We start from the raw sequence: 24077 nt of genomic DNA, 5'->3' as shown, positions 1-24077 counted from the left end.
CAGGTGGTTTTGTTAACAGGACTTGATTTTTAGAAAGGACAAAAGACTCATTGCAACATAGCAGACATTGTTTAGCTAAGACTTCAGGTTGTTCAAGGAAACATCTTCATGAACCTGACTAAATAGTATAAAACATTTACTTTTGCATTTCTCTGTGTAAACCAGGACCAATAATATCATACATTAAATTACATTAATTAAAACAAAATACTTTAAAATCTGAATTGATTCCTAAAATGTTGTAGCCAGGACCAATTAAGTAAATCACAATGATGATATAAAGTGAAATTATGTAACTATCTGTATCTATCTTATTTTAACAAACAGAAACACGTTTTTAAACTCACAACAATATGATTTTTCACCATTTCACTTGTAGATTAAATTCAATCATTTCAGACATAATTAAAACAGCTGGTAACAAGCGGTTTTTTTTACCCTTGACACAAGATGGCGCTACTGCACCACTTTCTCTTACTGACCAATCAGCGCTCTTTAATTTGAGACGTGTGGCCGCGCGCTCTGCATCTGCTGCTGCCAAGACGCAAACATTTGCTCGTGAATTTGAAGTCTTCGTTAAAATAACTCCAACTCAAGTGAGACTCAAGAACAAGAGCCGCTCAGGAGCAGCATCACGACGAGTCATACCCGCAGGTGTGTTCGCTGGTCGCCGCTCCATAAATGATGACCATTTTGAATGCGTTTATTGAGGCTTTACTGAGGAGAGTTAATGCCATGTTGAGTTATGGTTTCTGTTCCTCGATGGTAGGAAAATGTTTGGTTTGGTTTCATAGTGTTTGTGTGTTGATGAGCCGAAGCTGAACACCTACAGCAGAAGCTTGTCACTGAGGTCTAAGAATAAAAGACGCACATTTGCTATCTATACCTTTTAGTTCGCCTCCATCCACGGAGTGTCTGCTTTAAAAACGGTTTCAAAATGACTAAATTAAATATTTTTTATGGTTCACAAAACACAGCTAAAATCTCGACTTATCCTGAAGGATATATGGTTTGATTCACAGTTAAAGTTATAGATTTAGATGTATTTAAATTGTTGACTGGAGATTTCCTTTGTTACTTCTGATGGTTTGGAGGAAGTCAAAGAACGTACCTATAACAGTGATTTAATCCCCTATGACCCAAATGTAAGTATAATAATCAAGCAACTGTTCTGTATAACAAAACAAAAATGCATTGCTGGTAAAGAAGTTTAAACCATCTCTTGTAAAATAGATTTAACTTGGGCTCAGTTTCTTAACATCACAATCATTGACCTTTTACTTTCCCTTATTTATGTAAAACTGATTTTTAATTTATCTTCTGTCTTCTTCTTCAGTCTTCAGCCTTTCCTCGTACCAGGAAGCCCACCTCCCAGCCTCTGCACCAGCACCATGGACTACTACACCCCACAGCCAAACCGTCGCCACAACCCGGTCGACAGCATCTGCCGAAAGTTGCAAACCATTCAGTGGCGTGGTGACCGGGAGCCCAACTCGCCGTTCCAGATCCCCAAGCTCTCTTCCAGCAACTACGACAGTCCTCAGAGCGGCCTTCACCACAACTTGGAAGCCCTCTTGAAGAAAGGGTCTAAATATAGAAACGAAGACGGTAACGGTAGGGAAAAATCAATGGGGATGCCATGTCCTCCATCATCTAAGAAAAACCCTCAACCCTCCGTCCCACATGCTACCCCGGCCACCCCGGCTTGCACTCCCTCTGTCCCTGCCAACATCACCTACACCATCACCAGCACTTTGGGAGAGAGGCGAGGGGCTGATGGGAGCGATTTAACACGTATCAAGACGTGGAAAAGGTATTGCTCAACGCCTACCGGCCAGACCAAAGACTCTCCTTACTTCACATTCACACAAGGACCTCAGACGGTGCATCAAGACAATGAACAATCGGACAAGACTCCCAACCTCCATCAGACATTCACCCCATCCAATAGCACCCTTACATACAACCTCAACTTCACATCTACCGACACAGGAAATGCAACAGAGTACGACGTTCCGTACCCGGCTCTGGTGGTCAAGAGGCTGTCTTTGGGTGACGCAGGTGAGTAGACCACCAGTCCAACTTCTGTTATTTTACACAGTGTCCCATTACGACATTTTGGATAGCCATAAGCCTGCATAAGACTTTTCCAGGATCTAATGCGTTTGTGGTTTAAAGGTGCAGATAAAAAACTGCTCAGCGTAAATGCTGTCTATGTATTTGTAACACAGAAGAGAATAATGACAGTAGGTGATTATGCTATCCTGACTCAACTATACATCATTTATAAAGAAAAGTTTTTTTTTTCTTTGTTTTGATTATAATTTTCAATATATTAATATATAAATGTATACCTTTTAAGTCTGTAAGCACATGCACAACTTTACACACATCCCGTATTTTAAACTATTCTTACTTCAACATCCTCAATGCAGACATCAGCTGCTATTTCACTGACCTTTCTCACATCTTTGAGTTGCGTTTATAAACTTAATCTCTTTATAATTGCCACAATCTAAGATTTGTTATTTATTTTATTAATAAGGATTACTTCAACACAGTTAGGGATTTTTCATGTGCTACTATCAGATATCAATGTAGTGTCTTGTTAAGTTTACTGAATGGATGTTTTTGTCATACTTTGCCTTAAGGACAACGTGTCATGTGCTTGTGATTGTGTGTCTCTTCTGCTCAGGAAATTCTCAAGCCAACAATATTAAGAAGGAAAATATGGCGGGGATAAGTCTCATCTGCGAGGAAAATCTGCTGGATACAATTTTCCACGCGTGCGATACACAACGGAGAGGTACAAAAGCGCACACACACACGCACACACTATCGTAACAATCTGAAGCCTGTGATACTATTGATATCCCCGGTCGGTGGTGATTGTGTAAAAACACATTCTTGTCACACAATCAAATATTTGTTCAAGGTTGGAAGTTGATTTGTGAACTCTCTGTCATAGACAATAAGTGTGGATTTGTTGTTAACTGTCAGCGTTCGGTGTTAACTTGACATTTTGGTCAACATTGTTGAAACTGGAGAATAGGTTTGGATCTGAAGGGATTTAGTTAATTGATTATTTATATTTCCCAAACCTTAATGTGTAATGAACATGTGGTTACCATCAACACTTATTAACAGATGTAACTGATGAATCTTACCTGGCTCAGTGTTATTATTCAATACTATTGTCGGCTGAAACTTAAGCCAGAAGAAACCTGGATTCCAAATTAGCCTGTGTGTGTGTGTGCGCCTGTTTGTGTGCGCACGTGTGTCCGTGCGCGTCTGGTTTCTTGGAACTTCAGTTTTCTCCCATTTTCAAATTGTGTAGGGAAAATTGATAAAATACATTTGAATCTTGTATGATTGGTTGTCTATTTATATACATTTGAACGGAAATGCCTTGGAGAATATTTTGTGATAGACTGGTGATGACTGGCTATGTTAGACTCCAGCACTTTCGTGAAAAGAAAAAGCGGTATGAAATGAGTAGTTTGTTTACTGAACTTATTGTGCTCCAACAATATTAAGTCAATGTTTCTTTCCTATTTAATTTATTTGCAATTGTCAGTTGGCGTGGTGCAGGTGATAGAAACATGTTTTCAACTTATTTTATGTGATTAGGTAAAGTCTACGTGTCTCACATCGTGGACTATCTTCGGCACACCACCAGTCGAACCTCTGAAGACAGTGGTTTGGAGGAGCTCTGCAACATGCTGGACCCAGAACAGAAGGACGTTTCTATTGACCTCGACACATACCATGCAGTGATGCGTGAGTGGATCGAAGACTGCCGCAACAACATGTATGAAATGGTAGAAGTTGAATTTGACGAGAGTTAAGTTTGGTCCCTCTGAGTGCTTCTCCTGTTGTTGTGCTAGTGAAGAGTCTTCACAGGACGTGACCCAAGATTCTGTCAGGTTGAAAGACTGTCTCTCTGGTGAGTTTAACATTTTGAGCGTTTCTGGAAGGTTTTTCATCTATTGCTGTCTTCATAGCAAAGAGATCAATGCTACTCAACATGACCTCAGGCAGCCTGGAGGCCTTTGGGGGAGAAGCATCCAGAGTAGAATTGTGAGTAAATAAAAACTAAATTAATTCATCAGCCGTAACATATAGACCACCTTCTTTGTAAATAGTCAAGAAAACCCCTTTACTGTGGTCTGTAATTGTTCTCCAGCTAGCACACGCATACGTTTCACTTCCGAGCCAGATATCCTAAACCCTAAGGTCAGAACTTCTCTTCTCAGTGAAACCTCAGAGTTGGTGCACTGCGTCTCTGACCTCCAGATGAGCAACCAGAAGCTCCAGGAGGAGGTGAAAAGACTGAAGCAGGTTGTGGAAGGAATGGAGGACAGCAACCAAAAGCTGGCTGAGGAAAATGAGGAGCTGCAGAACCAGTCCAGGATGTGAGCTGGACCATGAACATTTTTTTCTGTTCATAGCTCCTGAGTCACCGTCAATCTTCCTCCACAGCCACCAGCAGCTTGCTCAGAAAGAAAAGATGCTGAATGACGAGGTGGAAGAGATGAAGGCCACTCTGAGTTGCACAGAGGAGGGACGAGCTCGTGCGTCTGCTCACATTAAACATATGGTCAGTCCAGACCTTCCTGCTTCTTGTTGCGTAATAGAAATAATTGCATAGCTCTGGTCAAGGGAAAATTGGAGCAAATTAAAACATGTTTTATGGTTAAGTTAATTGATGGTTTAGTCCTTTTCTACAGCCAGAGCACCAGAGTTGCTATTGCTAGTAACATCCCTGGTGTTGCCATAGCAACTATAGATTTACATGCATATGAAAACATCTCTATAAGCATTAATTCTCCTTTCTTTCATCATTTCCATTTAGATTTTTCCACCTCCAAAGTATTTTTCCTTTTAAGACTTCCTCTTTATCATGCTACTTTACTATATCAATTCTCCTGATACTACCGAGCCCAACATTCTATATTAAACGTATCCACCGTCTGGCCTCTCTAAACATTAGTGTGTCATGCCTTATCCAAATCTCTCATGTGCTTTTGCCTTTATGTACTCAATTATGCTCTAACCTTTCCTATTTACTGACTGTGAAAAAAATCTCTGCATACATCATGGTAGCTCTCTCTGCTTTTAGAGCAATACTGTAATTGGTACAAATGTGTTTACAGTTAACATTTTAACCATTAATGAGCTAACAGAAAATGATTTAAAGGCATTAAACCGACTAAATAAAACTAATTGTTTGACCTTTTATTGACACTTTAAATTTGTCAGGCTAATTACAAGTAGACCAGGGGACAATTAAATAGGAAGAAAATGACATGCCAAAGAAAAAACCCCAAAATATAAACATTGTTCTTTTGCATCAAATTAAGGTATACAAAATGAATACATCGGTCAATAACTAGACCCCTCTGTTACTTTTTCCACTTCAGGAGAAGGAGAACCAGAGCCTTATCGCCAAAATCGCTTCCCTTCAAGAAGAGGTAATCGCTTAGCAGCCGTCTATCCTGAGCTGTCTAGGCATTTCTATCATTTCAATGTTTTCCCAGAACTTCAAGGTCACCATGGAGATTGACGGGTTCCAGAGAAGAATCGGCGGACTGCTGAACATCAACACTGACCTCGAGGTGAATTTTACATTGCGCATTTCTCTTCTTCCTTCGTCCTCCCACCAGCTGTGCTTCACACTTCTAACATTTGAGACTGAAAACACTAACTTCTTGTTGAACATCTTCCTCACCAGGTGCAGATTCACTCTTTTGATGGCGTGATCAGCGACAAGGACTCTCAAATTCAGGAGGTCAGTGCTTTGCTGAACTTATTCACTGCCTGTACTGACCACTGCGGTGGGTTAAAACCCCTTCAAAACGATAAGATGCAAATATTGAGGATTTTCAACTTTTTTTGAGTTCATATAATTTTCATTTCTGCTTAACAGCTGTGGCATGTGTGGAATGTGACAGATTAAATGTCATGTTGGTGTATTTCTAATGCATCTGTGGCTTTTACATCAAATGTATTTTCTCTGCAGAAAAACCGACAAATGAATGAGTTGAAGGTAGCTGTGGATGAGTACACCTCCCTCACAGAGGTCAGTGTTGCAGCATATTTTTAGTAAATAAGTGCTTATATATATATACAGTGTATATATATATATATATATATATATATATACTGTATACTATGTTTACCGTTTTCTCATTTACTGCTCCTGCTACCAGTTGTTGCGGGCGGACAAGAGCAGGCTTGAGTACCAGATGCAGATGTTGTACCCCGACCTTGCGTGAGTATACAGAAAAGAAGTGTTTATTAAACAGTATTGAAATATTATGCTTTAGCCTAAACCCTGCAGTGTTAGCAGCTAAGCTCACAATGTTTACATTGATTGCTTGTGTGTGTGGGAGTAGTTTGAGTATGAAATCAGCTGGGAAAAGTGAAGGTGAACCAAGTGAACGCATGGTTTGGGGGACATGGTTTTCTGTGCAAATAATAGGGCAACGAATGAGTTTAATATCTAATGAATACAATTTGAATCTCTCTCGAATAGATCTTGCAACTCTATTGTACTCATCAGTGTCTTTTTGTACAAAACTCTTAATTAAAAATGCACTTGAACCCTGGCCACTGTAAACTATTGTTTTTTTGTTGTTTTTTTTATTTTATTTTCACATCTTCTCTGCTGGGATAATAAAAGTGTTGAGGTTTTGACATCGCGGGTTATCAATTCCAGAAGTCTCCACCTAACGAGGGACTTGGGCGTGATTACAGCTGGCTGGAGGAGTGAAGCCCATTAAAATGACATCACGGGCTTTAATCGTGTTACCTCTTGTTTGTCGAGATTTTAAACGGGGGAAACCTTTATAAAGTGAAAACTTTAAAACAGACATCAACTTGCTGCATCTTGAAGAGGAAGAATTCAACATTTTGTGTTTTAAAACATTAGTTGCCCTTTAATAATCCTCGAATGTTTATGAGAGCCGAAATGATAGGCTTGCTTTACCATCAGAAGACGTTTTGAATATTTTCAACAACTTCCTTATGGAGTGACCGAGACGAGCTTTGTTGCCCCTTAAAATAAATCAGTCAATCGCTTGCACTGTATCGTGTACAACTTTAGTTTGTCCAGATAAGTAAGTTTTATTTGTAAGGTGCGTCTCTAAACAATATTGGTGTGTGTATATATATATATAGATATGTCCCACCCCACCTCCTATTATTATGCCCATGAACTTGGAAAATCTGCAGAAAAAGTTGCATATGGATTAATTTTAATATTGTGAACATTGTTAATTGATTGTTGTTTTCAGTCGTCATATCTTTACTCTCACCCTCTCCCAGAGCTGGTCTGTCTTTGTCGGTGGCCTACAGGTTGAACCAGAGCACATCTGGATCTCTTCAGTCTGAGCTTGCACTTGCCCAGCTGCCGACAGAGGTCAGTGCTTCTCACTTGCAGATCTATACTTGATGGCTATATAACTTTTGACTTACTGTATTTGTCCACTATCAAAGGGTTCTTGGAATTATCAGTACAGCAATGAGTAGAATGCACCTCATTTTATTTAGCTCATAAAAGGGTAGTCAAACTATATTGTTGTATAATTTGCCATTTGGGTGATGATTGACCACTCAACTACCACACAACACACATATTGTCTCTCATGCTTTTATGACCAATTTTCTCTTCCTCATGATCGTTTTTAGACGGCTTGTGAAGGAGAACATTTGTCAACCACAATGAGCTTTGTCTCGCCGCTGGATGAGACTCTGGACAAAGAAGTTCTTCTGATGTTGCAGGGGCCCAACCCTGAACAAATGGCTCTTGAGTTCAGAAACCTCCTGAATAAACTGGTAATCTTCGGATTGAGATATAAAACATTGTTTTATTAAGTAAAAAGGGTCAAACTCGGTCAAACCATCTTATTTGCTGTCTTTGTATAATTTGTTGACATGGATAATCTGTTCCTTATCTTCTGTTAAACACTTGTATCTTTGCAGGTCACTAAGCAACATGAACATTAAAGTACTTTAATTAGAGACAACCATCCAACATGTCACATAAAATGACTTTTAAGGCCAGATTTGTCTTCTGTGGCTCTTATGTGTTATTAATCTCTTTTTGTGTTGCTGTATAATCAAATTGTCTAAAATTGTTTCAGAAAAGAGAGTTCCTTGGAGAAGCCAACTCCGCCTTGTCAACTGCAGGAGTCATCCTTCAGCCTAAAGGCAATGATGAAACAAGACATCAGGTTTGTCTGAAAGTCTATCGTTCTTGAAAAATAAATCCCCTTACCTGAATGTGGCTCTTCGTCGTGGGTCATTTGACAATGTAACTCTTTGAATTAGTTGTTGCTATTGCTATGTTTCCGTCTTCTGACCCACTGCTAAGAATTGGGATTCAATTTAATATTGTAAAGCATTTCCATGTTATCCTAATTGAACTTAATATTTACCGTATGTTAATGGGTAGAATTGTGCTAAGCAACCCACTTTTGGCAGAAAGTCAGTGCACATGCTGGTAAGGACTTCAGATCAGAGAGATCAGATTCACCAACTATATTCAGAAATCACTGAAAAAAAGAGGCAATTTAGACCAACAAAATCAATGTTATCCATTCTCTCTACTCTTTGTCTCTCAGCTTCTGATTCAGCACTTCCATCCTCAAAATGCAGTTGCACCAGTTATTTATTTCAATAGCTAGTAAGGACAAAGGTCTGTTGGTAAACTAATGGATCTCAGTAACATACATGTTCTGGTTTGTAAGCAAGTTAGTTTGATACATATTTTGTTCTTTTCTTATCTGCATTTTTCTGCAAATGTGTTTTCACTGCAGTACACTCTTTATCTACCACCCACAATCCATCCACTGCTCGTCTCTCTCACTTATGTAACTCTGGTTTGTCGCTCCCATTCCTAACTGTGTTGTACTGTGAACACCCCCTCCCTCTCTCCCCCTCCTGATTGTTGCCACCGTGCATTCATTAGTCACGTACTTCCACAGAGCTGTAAAAGCAGAGCGAGACCATTAGTGGACCACAGCTTAGGGCTTAACGGAAATGCCTCGGAGCATTTATGTGTTGTGACACCTGAAAGACGCTGACCCCAAGACTTGTTGTATTTTTCGACCCCAAAGAGGCTGCAGGCTGAGCTGGATGCCAGGAGAACCAACTGGGCCCAGAGTCTGGACCAGTTGGCTCAGTACACAGATTCTCTGGAGAAGGAGCTGATTAAAATGGCCAGTAATATGAGGAGGTCCAGAACGGAGATGCTGCACCTTTCAGTCAGGTAGGAAAGTCTTCAAAGTTTGTAGGAGTTTGTCTGCTGAGTGGATGTGTTGCAGAAGGTTTTTTGATTGATGGCTCTGCAATGATGAAGTTAATAGATCAGCAGTGGTCGGTACCTATCCAACCAAGGTCTTAGAAGCTGTGGTTGGGCATTAGTTATATACGTCTCTATGGCTTAATTGTTGGCTTCGCTAGCAGTCACAGCTTGTCATGCAAGAACCTATCATGGCCCAATGCAAGCATTAACATATAAGTCCTTTGCAAAATTCTGTATCCTTTCTACTTGTGCATGTATAGGTAGGTATTTAAGAAATATTTGGAAACTTTACAATACTAAAAAATGGACTCAGGAACTAATAGTAACAGACAACATTTGACAAAAAGAATTTGAAATAAAAGTGCAAGAATGAAGATGTAAGAGTTACCATTAAGAGTCAGATATTAGTGTGTCATGGGAACTAGTAATGTGTAGACAAATTAAATTGGGACAAACGCTTTGGACACGTGGAGGGGTGAACTACCAAGAAGGCAACCAATGATGTTTATGGAAGTGGTAATTAAGTACAAAAAGAAAATGGATCTTAATAGAGGGGAGTAATACTGTATCATTGGTACCTTTTTAAATATGATATGCTATCCATAAAAAAAAATTTGATCACTAAAGTTTTGGGTATGATAGATCTTTTAGAATGCTTCACAGAAAGTTACACTGATGCAGCAGTTTTGTGACATGACACCATCCATTCTCTTCAATATCTTTCATGCTTAAAAAATGTGTATCCTTATTTTTATACATTATCAAACCTTTTAGCCAAAATTTGACCAGTTTGTCTAATAGTTCTGGATTGTGTTGGTCAGTCCCAAACTGCTAATTCACCTTCCCAACCAACTAGATGCATGGTAGACCATACATAGCAAGGGTTGGCAAATGTTAGACATTAGTTGCTTTAAAAAATGTTCTTTCTTGTTTTCCAGTGGTCCCCAACCACAAACCCGGGGCTTATTTCAAATGACCGACATTAACCTGTGGCTCTTGACACATGGAGACATACATTTTGGTAAAATTTGTTAGGAAAAAAGTAAATTAAGAAAAACAAATTTTTAATGTATTTTATAGAAGCTGATGAATCAACATATAATGTTAAATGAATAATAAATGACAAAACGTTTAGTACTTTAATGAAGGTCACTGTGCCTTTTGAGTTCTTGCCCCAGAAGGTGTGTGTATGCACGGTTTGTTTTAGATGATTGAGTGTGTGTGCTGTAGACGGACACCCCCCTCTGATATATAACGAGAGTTGCTGGATCAGAACAGAAGCTAAACGGCTCCAGCAGGAACTTTAGTTGGTGGACAAATAGGAGGTATCCTGTAGAGATAGAACTGTGAGGGCTGAGATTACTTTGGCTCTGGATTTGTACTAAGGGAGACAACGCTGGGCCAGTCGGAGAACTGGCGCTGGTCACCCTGGGCAACAGAATGGGACACTGCATGGGCCTGCGGATTGGGTACAGTATGTCCACTGTGTTGTTGTGTTCTCCCTTTGCCTGGACACAACTGATCCAAAGTTGAGTTTAGTTAAAACGGTTATCTGCGCCGTAGGGTGCAGGAGCAGGAGAACCAGAAGCGGCAGCTGTCAGAGGAGTTGGAGCAGCTAAAGACGCCTCAAGACAGCAGGGAGGCTTCATGCCAGACCCCTGTGCCAGAGGAGGAGGTCAGGTTATCAGGGTCTTTATGTATCCATCTTCATGAAAAATATTATAGATCTTTGAAAAAAATAATTCTCACTGATCGTGAGGACCGTTTTAGTTTCATGACCTTAAATGCTCTATTACTTTGGTAAATAAACATCATTAACCTTTTCAATTAAATTTGGTCTTTATAATTTGTTGTCCTTTATCTCAACTGAAGTCTGATAATCATGTGGTCTCCAGGCAGGGGATGACTTGGACTGGGATGAAGAGTTTGCCCTTCAGGATTTCCTAAAAAGCCAAGTTGCTGAGAAGAATTGTGGTGAGAAGCAAGCAGATGGCCGGTCCGAAGAACCACTACATAAAGTGACAGAAGGAGAAGAGAAGTGGACTGTGGTAGACGCACAGTTAGACCAAGAAGTTAGGGACACATCCACTCCAGTCACAAAGGAGCCTGTAGAAAGTCTGGTTGGAGCAGGTGAGTGAAGATGGTTGAAATCTAAACTAAAATATTGCACTTAAAGTGAAATACTGGCCTCTCTTATAACTAGCATTTACAGCAGTTTATTTTTCACAATAGTATGTATATTCTTTGCATTGAGTGAGTACTGCTATTTTTAAAGCGGTTTCTGGTCCTTGTCAGCTATGAACTTTGGTTCTGTACAGTTCATTCATTCCATAAATTTTGTTTTGAGCTAGTTGAGCAAAGTCTGTTTTAAAATGTTTCATTCAGTTGAACTCTGGGCGATCTTGTCCAACAAGCTGCTTCACTTGAATGACCCTGAAAAATGTAATTATTTCCTGGTCAGACAAGCCTCTGAGAAAGAGAGGTTGGATTATCGCTTTGTAATCCAGGAGTCACGGGACACCCGTTCACCCTTGACTCATGCACACACACTGAAGATGCACTCAAGGGGGCCCATGAAGCGGACCCCTACCTTCTATGGCTGTTGTGTCTCTGTTCCTGTTGAGGTTTTGTGTGCAAAGAAAAAAGTGTGGGGAATGTGGCCCTGAAGGTCCTTCTATGGCCAGGTGAGGAAAGTCTGCAAAACTGTGTGCATCCCCCCCACTGCTGCTGTGGACAGTAAAACCAGATGTGGTCAGCAGTGCCACTGTGGTTGCTGCTGGTATTTTAACCCATCCTTCACTGATCTTTTTGGTGGATAATTCTTTGAGGACCCACAGTGTTCTAGCTCTCATTCCCTTTTCTATCTTTGCAGGTTGCAGCGTGTCAGAAGGCAACAGTCAACTCGGAGAGGTAGCATCGGAAAAATCTCTTCAGAATTTGTTTTACTTTTGTTTTCTAAAAATGTACTGTTTATTGCCCACAACTCATGATGAAACATTTAAACATTTACTAGCCACCAAGTTATAAAATAACATTGATCACTGGTCACATCTAGAATGTTTAATGAATATCTATGGTGTTATTGGAAAAGGTGCCATGCTAAAAATTTGATTTCTTTTACTTTTGGTTTTCCAACATTCTGTTGCAACAAACAAGCTAAGTTTAGCCATAGACCTTTATTATTATTATTGTTCACTTTTAATGTTATTTTTAGCCTTGGGTAGTGAACCAAAGATCAAGGTCACACGAGCAGGCATGACATTGGTTTACTCAACAGAGTCTACTTCTATTAGAAGTCATCACCTTAAAGTGATACCCCTGATAAGCCGGTTAAAGTGGCTTGGCATCTTGTCAGGGTCTCTTTTGGACTCCTCACTTGTGAGGTACTCACCTGAGTGGAGGTCCCAGGACATACTGGAAATGTTAATAAAGAACCACTCAGGGCCATGTTAAGTAGCACCAGACCTTGCAACAAAAAAGTGTGAATATGGCAGAGAAAAGTTTTTTGAGGGGAAGTCTAGACCTCTTAGCGTTGTCAACTGCACATCTGGGGTTGAGGTATAGGGGCAGCATCCTGTCAAGTGAGAGATTTTTAGGAAGTGCATTTTGTGGGAAAAATCTGAAGACATGGTACAAATAATGCACATCAATGTAAGTGACAATATGTTTGTTTGATCAGCAATGAAAGGTTTAAAACATGTTTGTGGAATGTACAAGTGTTCAGAAGTCAAAGTGAGAAGTGGTCTTTGTAACGTAAAGTACAAAAGGTAAATGTGAAAGAAATGTCATCTGCTTCTTTTTGCTTTCATTAGATGAGTCATTCTTGATCCCTTCACCCTTTATCTAACATTCAACATATTCATGACTTTTTTGCAGAACGAAGCATCGGAACTCATGCTCGCCCCCTCACAAGCTGTCAGTGAAGCTCCCACTGAAGTGTTCGCGCTCGCACCGCCATCCCACTCAGAGGACTCCAGTAAGTCTCTTCTTCTTCTTTGTTTCACTTGTGATTCACTCCTTGACTGATTTGGAAAAGCTCATGTTATTTTACTGTGTCATTATCATTGTATTGTTTGTCTTTGGATATTGCAGCACAGGCAGAAACTTGTGATGCAATAGGGTTGTCTTCCAATGGTGCAAATCTGAGCAGCGCAGCGTCCCCAAACTCTACATCTGATCTGACCTCGGACCTTTCAGCAGAGGTTGTTCCTGCCAGTACCTTGCAAGCTGGACAACATGACACCCAAAGCGAGGGGTAAGTCTTCAGACATGCACGTCAAAACCTCTCAATACTGAATAAATGAGTCATTGCACTCATTATTCACTCATTGCACTAGTCTCAGTATGAGACCTGCATACTAACGATGAAAGTTTAAGTAATTATATTATTCATTATTTTAGTAGTGTGAACCTGTTGAGATTTTCTATACAGAGGATCTAACAAGTTTAAGGCAACAATATTGGAGAGGGTGCTCACTGCAGAGCTCTCTAACCCCCAGGCCGACCCCACTTGGCTTCCCAGATCAGACGAGATCTGCTATGTCTGGCTGGATTTATTAAATGTTGAGTTTTCTGCAGTGATCCTCACTGACCATTATCAGATTCATTTTCAACATGATTTAAAGTTGGTTATTGATTTTGATTTAACGGAGTGGAGGTGCTTGACGGTGCTTATGTCAAACACTGAACTGAGTTGTCGTTTACCCTTTATTTAACCAATGTTAAACACGGATTAAAATTATGAAGACAACGTAAACACTGATCCATACTAAGGCAAGTTAGGTGAGTTATAGGCAGAGTGAGGTAATCGAAAACAGTTTTCCAGTTATTTAAAAAGGCCATGGTAACCGTAACCATCTGGAAATGTATTATATAAATATGTATTCACTAAAGTCTTGCATCATTACATTTCACAAATACACTTTATCTTAATATATTTGATATTTGTGTTGATGTAAATATACAGGTATAAGTGCTTAGTCAAATGCCTCTCAGAGGTGGAAGTGAAACTAATGGGTGAGATTGGACCTGATGCAAGCTGTCCCATCGGTTCTGCAGTCAGCAGCACCTGCTTTATTTGCTTCATCCTTATTGTCATACTACTTTACCACTGACTTGTGGTAATATGGCTCCTCTAGCAATCATATCTAGTTTCAATCTAGTTTCCAGTTAACATGACAAAAGGACAGCTAAGAACAAATTTTCAATTTCCTGTTTGCTTCAATAGTCTTTGAATGGTTTTAGATTAAACTAACCTCAGATGCGTCATAAGTTTCTCCCAATGTGCTCATTTGACAGTCAAATTGTATTTGCCTCGAAGTAGGTGGAGCCTGTTGTCAAAGTGTGCAGAGGTGTTTTGCATAACCACAGAGTTACAAGGCAGAATGTGAAGCTGTTCCTCATCTTGGCCTGTTTAAATTCTCAATGTCATCAAAGTCCAGGTCAATAATATTGACCTTTTTGACCTGTGCCCAGCAGCCAGCCTACCAGTGGACCAGAGGTAGAAGAGAAGAAGAAAGACGACGCAACAGAACCATCACTCACAGACATGAGCTGCACTAAGGTGGGTCATGCACATACAGGAAGCAGTTGTATATGAATGAAACTTCCCTAAATTCACTTCTGACTTCACTTCCTGTTTTGTTTCTTTCACTCAGTTCATATATATACTATACAACAATTCTTAATTTTGAGTATATCAGAAATTACAAAAAAGAGAAATCAGACTGTTTTAAAAAAGTCACCTTTAAACTGTTTAATTTTTATTTTTAAGTAGTGAAAATTAGTATTTTGTGCAACTCTTTTTAGTTGAAACATTCAATTTCTTCACTACTTGTGTGTGTCTTGAGCAATTCATCAGCCATAATTAGGGTTCTAACCTGTCTCAAGGTCATTGGAGCTCCAGGGTCAAGTATTCTAGTTTCAATATAAGGAGGCCCGGCGTTATGCCGAATTTGGTCCACTGCCGGATTTTGTTCCCCCATTACGCCACTTGTGTGTAAACAATGTCACGTGACTCGCGTTTTACCAAATTTATAATTTACTGGACTAATAGTTGCTTGTTGGCGCATTTTTTCACTTTATTTGATGAATAAACATATACGTCTAAAAAAGTTCTGATTGTTTTCAGTCGAGTTCTCATTCTGGAAAAACGAGTGAAGGAGGTCCTGAATTCCAAACGCCTCATTTGCATATTGCCGAAATGCTCTTCCCCAGAGAAGACGCTGAGACAGAGCGTTTATAGTTGAACTTTCATGGTTGAAAACATGAGTACATGATGAACTACTTATTTTAATGTTGCCTGAATCTGTTTCCTCAGCTCAACAAGTGTTGTGAAGCAGACAAACTCTTCATGGAAACTTTAATATTACATTATAATCTTTTGTTCATTAACGACTAAGTGATCCACGTTATGTACATAAGTCCCATATTTGGTTGTTTTGGGCTTTTACTGGTGCGTTCTCCATACAAGATACTCTTGTGACTAAAACCCTACTCTGTTGCTGTGCATTTATTGATGAAAATAAACGTTAATATCCTTCCCAACTTTCATTTGACTGCCAGCTGTGTTAGAAACAATCATGGATAACTATGAACAGGTGTCCACTGTTAAATTAACCATGTCAAAAACAAATGCAAAATAGCCATGCACTTATGGGGGATTTTACAAACGCATGATTTCTTAATCGCCAAAATGTGTTTCCCTGCTCAGGGTGTGGCTGTCTTTATTGATGAACTTTAGCTGAACATACAGAAGATCCCATCATCTTGGCTGTCTTTAATTTAGCTGAAATGTGGTGATGAAGATATTTGTCAGAAGCTCTTATGGTCACATAAGTCATACAGGGCATTTCATGAAGAAGACTCATTGTACGTGTTTAAATAATGTTCTTTTATTTTAGATCAAGTCAGAGTTTTTCTGCTTCAGACACTCGTTGAGCTGAGGAAACGGATTTAAGCAACATTAAAATAAGCAGTTAGTCGTGTACTTGTGACACACGATGGTTGATGAACAAACGCTGATACCTTATGTATGATTAGTGTTTTCAACCATGGAAGTTCAACTATAAACGCTCTGTCTCAGCATCTGCTCTGGGGGAGCACATTTCGGCAATATGCAAATGAGGTGTTTGGAATTCAGGACCTCCTTCACTCGTTTTTCCAGAATGAGAACTCGACTTTAAAACAACCAGAACTTTTTTTAGATGTATATGTTTATTCATCAAATCAAGGGTTAAAACGCGCCAACGAGCAACTATTAGTCCAGTAAATTAAAAATTTGGTAAAACGAAAGTCACGTGACATTTGTTTACACACAAGTGGCGTAATGGGGGAACAAAATCCGGCAGTGGACCAAATTCGGCATAACACCGGGTTCCTCGGAACAAGTATCCCACTTTTACTTTACAATGCAACTATATATTAATTGCGAAGGTTCTTGATGATTCACGACAGCGTGGGACACATTTGAAAAGGATCCATTAACCATGACTGTAGGAGCCCTTTCTGGTGAATGAGGTTTGTGATTCTGATGGAGCAGGATCACAGTTGAAGGGGGAGTTTATGTATTCTGCAGTGTTGTCTACTTTTGTTTAACATAACATGAAATCAAGATTTATGGGTTCCCCCCCCCCCCCCTCATCAAATGGTTGTTCACCTCTTCCTCCCCCATTACACAATATCCTATTGCTTTCAACACTCACCTTATTCAATCATGTTTTGCATCGCTGCTCACCATCCGCCTCCACTACAGAGCACTTTGCCAGTGTTAATGTGTTCCGTTTCTCTTGCACGCACACACACATTACACACACAGTGCGCTGCAGGGCTGTCCATGAAGCTGAACATTACATAAGAATTCAACACGATGGTTGCTCTCCTCACTGTTTGGACTTCAGATTGTGTTTATCTGCAATGGGACAGGTAGCTCCATGTCTCTGCATCAGTGTGTGCTCTTTCTTCTCCCCCTTCCAACCTTTTCATGACTTTGTGCTTTTCAGAATTTGGCCCAGGACGTTCATCTGGACAGATCTGCAGTGGAGGACAGGTAAGTTTACACTAATTGAAATTGAAAGAGGTTATTGAGACTGAATTATTTGTAGCATTACATTATCACCGGATTAATGAAACTAAAACATTTGTGGCCAAGGGCTGTCGAGATCAAAATTATAATATGGTTTTTAATAAAGGCTACTGTGTATCAATGTATTTAGCTTCTTGGAAAACATTTGGGTACTTTTAGTTGTGAGAATAAATTGAGGGTATTAGTAGTTGGTAGATGGACCATTGAAATTAAAATGATTGGTAGTTTAAGAAAAGGTGACATTTTGAAAGGAGATGACTTGTGAATTTGGGACATGTACTATGATTTGATTATGACATACTGTAGGTCATATTTCGTCCAGCCAAAAACACTATGAAGGATTTGAGGAAATAAACAAAGTTTTTGGTGAGGTTGCTGATGCTGATTTGTGAAGCAAAAAATTGACACTATGGTTAATGAGATTATGTTCAAATTGGAGGCAGGTCGATGAGTGGTCTGGTGATGTAGATGACTGTGCATGATTGTAAAAAAAAAAGGAATAAAGTTCCTGATTTAGTATTTCTACACCCTGATATGTCCTTAGTTGCAATTGCACTGAAAACGTACTCAACCTTTAATTTGCTAGCACCAGTTTGCTCCCGGTGGTGATGGAAGAAGAGGAGAGTGTCCAGGACACTGTTGCAGCAGTCCCCAGAATGGAAGGTAGAGAAGATTCAACATTTTAGTCCTGCTTATTGAAATACCCAAGTGTTTCACCACTCACACATCATCCTCTCTAGCCAACGACCCACTAACCAGCAGTAGAGCGAACGTCCAGTTGGGAGATGGCTCTTCCACACCAACAGGTGAAGGAGGCAACTTGACCTCAGACATGGACGTCACTCCAACTGGCACGCTTGAGTCAACCTCCAGTAAGAACAAGACCAAACAGGTGGGATGTCTACCCTGCTGGAGGCTAGCAAACAAACTAGATTAAAATGATCCTAAAGTAAATCCTAAATTTATAATATATCCTATGCTTGCCCCGGTTTCTCCAAGCCGCTTGGTTCCCAAAGTACATTGACCTTACCCGTAGTTTTACTCATGATCCAGGCTCATGTTGCACTGCTCTCGGAGTGTTCCAATCGGGATAGCTGGGAGGAGTGAATAAAAGGTGGTTGTTTCCCAGGGTGGGTGTCAAAGGGTGATGAAAGTAAGATGTTCTGGATTGTAGCAAAAGAGGGAGGGCAGCTACTACTTTGACTATAACAAACGTCAGTATGTAAACAAGGAACTGAAGCTGGAACTTGATTGTTGACGGTGGTTATTGTTGGCTCTCTGCAGACCATGTCACCGAGAGTGGAGGACGCAAAGATGCAGGAAGACCTGTGTGAGACCAGCGTGGCTTCAGAAAAAGAATGTATGTCACAACCTCAACACTTTTTTCCAATACTTTTTCAACATTTTTAAATTGTGCTGCTTTGTTTGTTGGTAGCTGAGACCTCTGTGGTTTCTGCCTCTGGGGAAAACAAAGAAGACAAAAGCGGGTATGTTTGCGACAAGCAACTTCTTACTCTTAAAGTTTTATCGTAAGGCTATAATATAGAATAAAAAAAAATGGATGCCTCAGCAACTTTTTTTTTCTTTTTTTTTTGCAACTTGCATTGTACAAATTCACAATTCAAATTCATTAGCCATCCCAACTATTCATGTATGACTTGCTGGTCTTAATGAAGCCTTAAAAGATCAATATCGTTTTAAAATAAATGTAAAGCACTGTTTCAAAATAAATATTTTTTCTTTTTGCAGTCTTTCAGCCAATGAGAAGGAGATTGAGGTACGTTCTAAATGTATAGCTCTCATTATTCAGGGTGTACAATAAAAGTCTTTAAGATGGTGTAAAACCCAACAGAGAGCTCTTCACCTTTTACATTTCAAGTCATTTGGTTGCTTTTCCTTGTTAGACGGAATTCCAGCGACTGGCTCTTGGTTTCAAGTGTGACATGTTCACACTGGAGAAGAGACTCCGTCTCGAGGAGAGGTCACGTGATCTGGCTGAGGAGAACGTCCGCAGGGAAGTGTCCAGCTGTCAGGGTCTTCTCCAGGTCTGTGTCTCCGTTTGTGGACTTGGAACTTGAGGTAAAGTCTCAGTTTTTGTGCATCAGGCTCTGATTCCTCTTTGTGAGGACGACAACCAGTCGATGGAGATCATTCAGCGGCTCCAAAAGAATCTGGATATCCTCACACAGTCCATGACTAGAGTGTCCAGTCGCTCTGAGATGCTAGGGGCCATCCATCAGGTACGAGTCACTCTGGTTTCGATTAGTTAATGTATAGACGTGAAAACTAAATTGTTCACTCCTGACACCAGGAGAGTCGAATTGGTAAAGCAGTGGAGGTGATGATTCAACACGTGGAGAACCTGAGGAGGATGTACACAAAGGAGCATGCCGAACTGTTGGAGCTGCGAGAGACGCTCATGCAGAACGAACGCTCATTTGGATCACACACAGAAAGAGGTTTGAAAAAAAAAAAAAAAAGGAAGTAGTTGCTGACTCTGTAGCTTGATGCACTGTCAGGTCATGTCCAATTATTCAAATTTAGGGGCTTAACCTGTCTAAAATTCCATCAAGGGTCTAATACTTTTAAAGCTACTTTGTATTACTGCTCCACTCGATTTAAAATGTTAACTTTATTTGAGAGTTGCTATAACAGGACTACAAAAATAACTTTGTGAGTACCTTGGTCAGACTTTATCAAGCACAACCAGCCATCATCGTCCTAATGCGAGGGAAAAGAACCTGAATTATATTTGTTTGTGTGAGAGTCTTAAATAGTTTTGCCGCATCATTTATTTCTTGTCCCATTACAACTTTGAATTGCTTTCTTTCTTTCTAAACGGATACTTGAGTCTAGGTTAACTATTCTTAATATATATTCCAGATGACTTCCGTGGCAAGAAACAGTTGACGTCTCAGTACTACAAGGTCAGTTCTGGTGACGTGTGATGTCGTAAAGGGTTTCTTTAGGTGTGCTCTAATTTATTTATTTTTTCCTTTAGCCATCATCTCGGAGAGCTAGCATTACAAACTTGCCTCGCTCAAACATGCACTTCGACATTGTAAGAACACAATCTCTTCTTCACAAAGTTTTGAATTGAGCAGAACTCAAGGGTTTTTTTCTTCACAGTCCAAAACTCAAGACGGATTTGACGGGGAATCAGAAAGACTGACCAGGCGGTCTCCATGGTAGGTTTTGTGTGCATGAGGATGTCGATGTGACATTTACGGAAGAGTTACCCACAGGTGTTGATCACTTCAAGATTGTTATATGGCTGATGTGCAACAACATGGTTTTCAGGACGTTGAGTGGAAAGAACTCAGCTCGTCCTCCCTTAAAACGCTTTGTTAGCTCAGCTGCCTGGATGGAGAGTGAGGATTCTTCTTTCATGGTGAAGGGGTAAGAAAGGGAGAAGCCAGCTTGTGTTCCACTCACTGTGTCGCGTCAAGATGGTGGCTCTCTTAAATGTTTTGATGTTCAACTGATCGTATACATGACAGCAAATAAAAGAGGCGCCATCTTTTACGCATTTGTCCGTTAAATGTTTGTCAAAAGCACAAAAACGTGTCCTCAAGAGAGCGTAGAACAGTTCTAAATTCATAAATGTGATGATGTCTTGTTGTTTTTATATTGTTCAGGGCTGCACAATATATTTAACAAGTTCTAGCGGTTTCCTGCATTTTCACACTTGGAGTTATTTATGAGTAATTTATGAATGCATGTTTGCTACATTTAGAGCTATTAATTTTATTCATCATCAAATTAATTATGTTTTACATCACATGATGATATACTTGATGCATCACAGAAGTTACACCCTCTCTCAATACATCTTGTATCTTTTGATTATTTTATGATCTGGCACTTTAAATAAAATGTAATGTTTATTTAAAGATTCAACTTTAAATTGCCATGCTTGCATTCATTCTTTAACTTGATCTGACCCTTTATAGTAGTAGTTGTTGTTTTTTTTAAGAAAAAAAGTAATAATCTTTTTTTCAAGAATGACTACAATTAATATCAGAAGCTATGACTGTTTAAAATACACAGTAGAAGTAAAAACTGTAGAATTTTTCCTACTTCAGTTGACATTCATTATCATATATTTGGAGTTTAGATGGACAATTTTCTGCAGACTGTAAGAAGCAGAAGAACATTCTTATGCTAACTTTTATTTTTCACTTAACAAACATTTACTATGTGGTTTAAAAACTCGTTTTATTTTATTTTTTAATCCATGTTGTAGTTTATGATTTTATTTTTCTGAATAATCATTCTGATGTTATGGGTGTTTTATAACTTGGTGACTATACAGCACCACTCAGCTGATGAGTTTACGTCTTAATTTTGACACTAGATGGCGCTCTCTGTATTTTGTTTGGCAAGTTTCATCTAGTGTCCTTTAAAAATCAAGACACCGCATAGTGATACTGACTGACTCAGTGATGGGTTGATGAGGCCTGTTATCGGTTTCAACAGTTGTCACATGCAAGTCCCTTGACTAGATCATGGACGTTCTAAAATGTCACTGAGGTTGTGAAAAATATAGACTGTTTAAATGAGATATATACTGCTTAAATTCATCTCATTTGTCAAAACTCATTTTTAGATCATTTGATCAAGACCATGCAGCTACTCTTTGTTTGAACGCGTATCACTAAGAGCATGAGCTGCTGACTGTTGGCTTCTGTGCTGAAATGACCCCTCAGTGAGTGTGTGAACACTCGTGCCTGCAGGACGCCGGCAGACGAGGAGAAGGACGAGCAAGTGGCAGAAAGCAGGAGGTCCAGTCTCAGTGAGCTGGGAAACAAACTCACCTCCCTTGTGCTGCCGTTCAAGACGTTAGTAGCTGGAAATCAGGAACTTTTCTGCACGCGAGCTGCTGTGTCCTGTGGAAGTCTGTCACTTGTATTGTAATACGATCACTCGACGCTTGAGGGCGCCAGACATGAGCTATTCTCCTCCGTGACTCTTCCACAAACGCACTGATCTGAGGCACTCGTCTCCTCTGCTTCTCATCGACCGCGGCACGATGACGTCATGCATTTTAATAACCGCTGCTGCTACGTCAGCTCGACGTGTTGTTCCGAAACATCTGCATGAGTAACTAACGCATGAATCAACTTTTTCTCACTAACCAAAACCGTCTTTTTCTGCCTACTGCTAATGGCTCAGGACTCAGGATGAGCTGTTTGTGGTTCTGTAAGTGTCACTGCTGGTTTCAACGCAACAATCTGCTGCTTTTTCAAACATTTCATCCTGAAAATCTACAAATGTGTAGTAAAGAAATCTAAACTTTTACTGTAACTCAAGGGACTTTGGTATCCAAATCTACTGCACAGGAACATCTGCATGAGTTATTATGCATGTGACCTTGACCAAATCCAATTATCCAACCGCACATCTGAATCATAATTCCTTTTCATTGAACTTTAAACACGATTCTAAAATGATCAACTTTCTCTCAAATCTGTGCTCTACAACTGCCATTATCTCTGTGACGTCTTTTCATTTATTCAAACACATGTTCTTCTCTGGGTCTTGTTTCTACAGTCCTGGTTCAGCATCCAGCCCAGCGCCCACAGATCTGGTCCACGGTCTGTCCACGTCCAGGACCGCCTCGGCAGCAGCTGTGGCCAGAGGCAGCAGGGGAGTCTGGCTGTGGCTGGCTATGGTGCTGCTGCTGGCAGGTACAAACTAATGAACCATCATCAGTCAGAACTGGGATGATTGTTTACCCTTTTTTTAATTTGTCCTACTTATTAGCATATTGCAAATATTTCCATTTTGATTTTTAGTGTTACCGTTTCTTCTTCAGAAAGATAATTTATAAATTAGATGTTTAAGAGTTGTGTAAAAAAAAAAAAAAGTACTTGTCATCAAATTATATATTTTTTAAATGATCTCAATTGGTTCCCCTTGTCTGTTTTACAGAAACATTGTCTAAATCTGTATTTTTCTTACTTAATTTGATTCAAAGTTTCTTGATCTGTTCGATATACTCTACCCTGAAGTTTCTGACTACCGTGTCCTGCAGGTCTGCTGGCCTTGCTGGCTGGGCTGATGATGCAGCCGGCTGTGGATGCGGCTCCTGTGGGGACCGGAGACTCCTGGATGACCATCCAGCAGCTGCTGTGGCCCTACACTGGACTGAGGCACCACGGTCAGCCCCCTGTCTAGACCCAGTGGTGTGTCAGAAGCTGCTGTTCACTGGTGCCTGAAGATACTCAGGAGGGCCAGGAAACCCAACCGGGGCTTTTGCGCATCAATCACGTTTGCAGAGCTAGTTAGTGTGTGAGGTTTTGAAGAAGCTGAGTTTTTAATATGTAGTACCAGATTTCATCCACTTGACACTGATCATGTGACCAGTTCTCCATTGACGGGCATCATGGACACCTTTTAAAACAGTTTTTGCACTTGAAGATCCACGAGGACACCAGGAGGATGTCTTAGCGCTACTTCCTGTTTGTGGAGGACGTTTTATAACTTGAGTCTTAAACACTGGTAATGAATCTATAAATATACATTTATGTTTTTGTGGGAAGGGAGTATCTTATTTTTTAGTCTGTCTGAACACCAAAGCTTTTTTTAATCCGTTTGTGCTGTGACTTGTCACTGTTTTTAACTTGCACTTTTGTACGTCCCAGAGTCGAGTGGAATAAATAAAGTAGTGGACTCTACAAT

At 40.0% G+C, this 24077-nt stretch overlaps 1 protein-coding gene across 1 annotated transcript; it reads left to right on the top strand.

Annotated features, from left to right (window-relative positions):
* Positions 1 to 564: 564 nt before the first annotated feature.
* On the top strand, positions 565 to 24068 carry irag2 (inositol 1,4,5-triphosphate receptor associated 2). Its single transcript, XM_087787872.1, has 39 exons — positions 565 to 654; positions 1337 to 2061; positions 2696 to 2806; positions 3631 to 3811; positions 3888 to 3946; positions 4005 to 4080; positions 4257 to 4415; positions 4483 to 4600; positions 5424 to 5474; positions 5541 to 5618; positions 5735 to 5791; positions 6023 to 6082; positions 6213 to 6274; positions 7330 to 7423; positions 7693 to 7839; positions 8148 to 8237; positions 9123 to 9274; positions 10874 to 10985; positions 11206 to 11440; positions 12183 to 12220; positions 13187 to 13286; positions 13403 to 13565; positions 14786 to 14873; positions 17311 to 17357; positions 17980 to 18056; positions 18134 to 18285; positions 18678 to 18753; positions 18829 to 18880; positions 19143 to 19170; positions 19298 to 19438; positions 19499 to 19633; positions 19705 to 19852; positions 20277 to 20320; positions 20395 to 20454; positions 20523 to 20581; positions 20694 to 20792; positions 22130 to 22234; positions 22947 to 23083; positions 23431 to 24068. Exons 2-39 carry the CDS (start codon positions 1392 to 1394, stop codon positions 23571 to 23573), a joined length of 4404 nt encoding a protein of 1467 aa, XP_087643998.1. The 5' UTR covers positions 565 to 654; positions 1337 to 1391; the 3' UTR covers positions 23574 to 24068.
* Positions 24069 to 24077: the final 9 nt, after the last annotated feature.

This window comes from Callionymus lyra, chromosome 3 (genome assembly GCF_982586985.1).
Source record: "Callionymus lyra chromosome 3, fCalLyr1.hap1.1, whole genome shotgun sequence".
NCBI lineage: Eukaryota > Metazoa > Chordata > Actinopteri > Syngnathiformes > Callionymidae > Callionymus > Callionymus lyra.
Note: the sequence above shows the minus strand (reverse complement) of the source record. Positions and strands in the feature narration are given on the sequence as shown.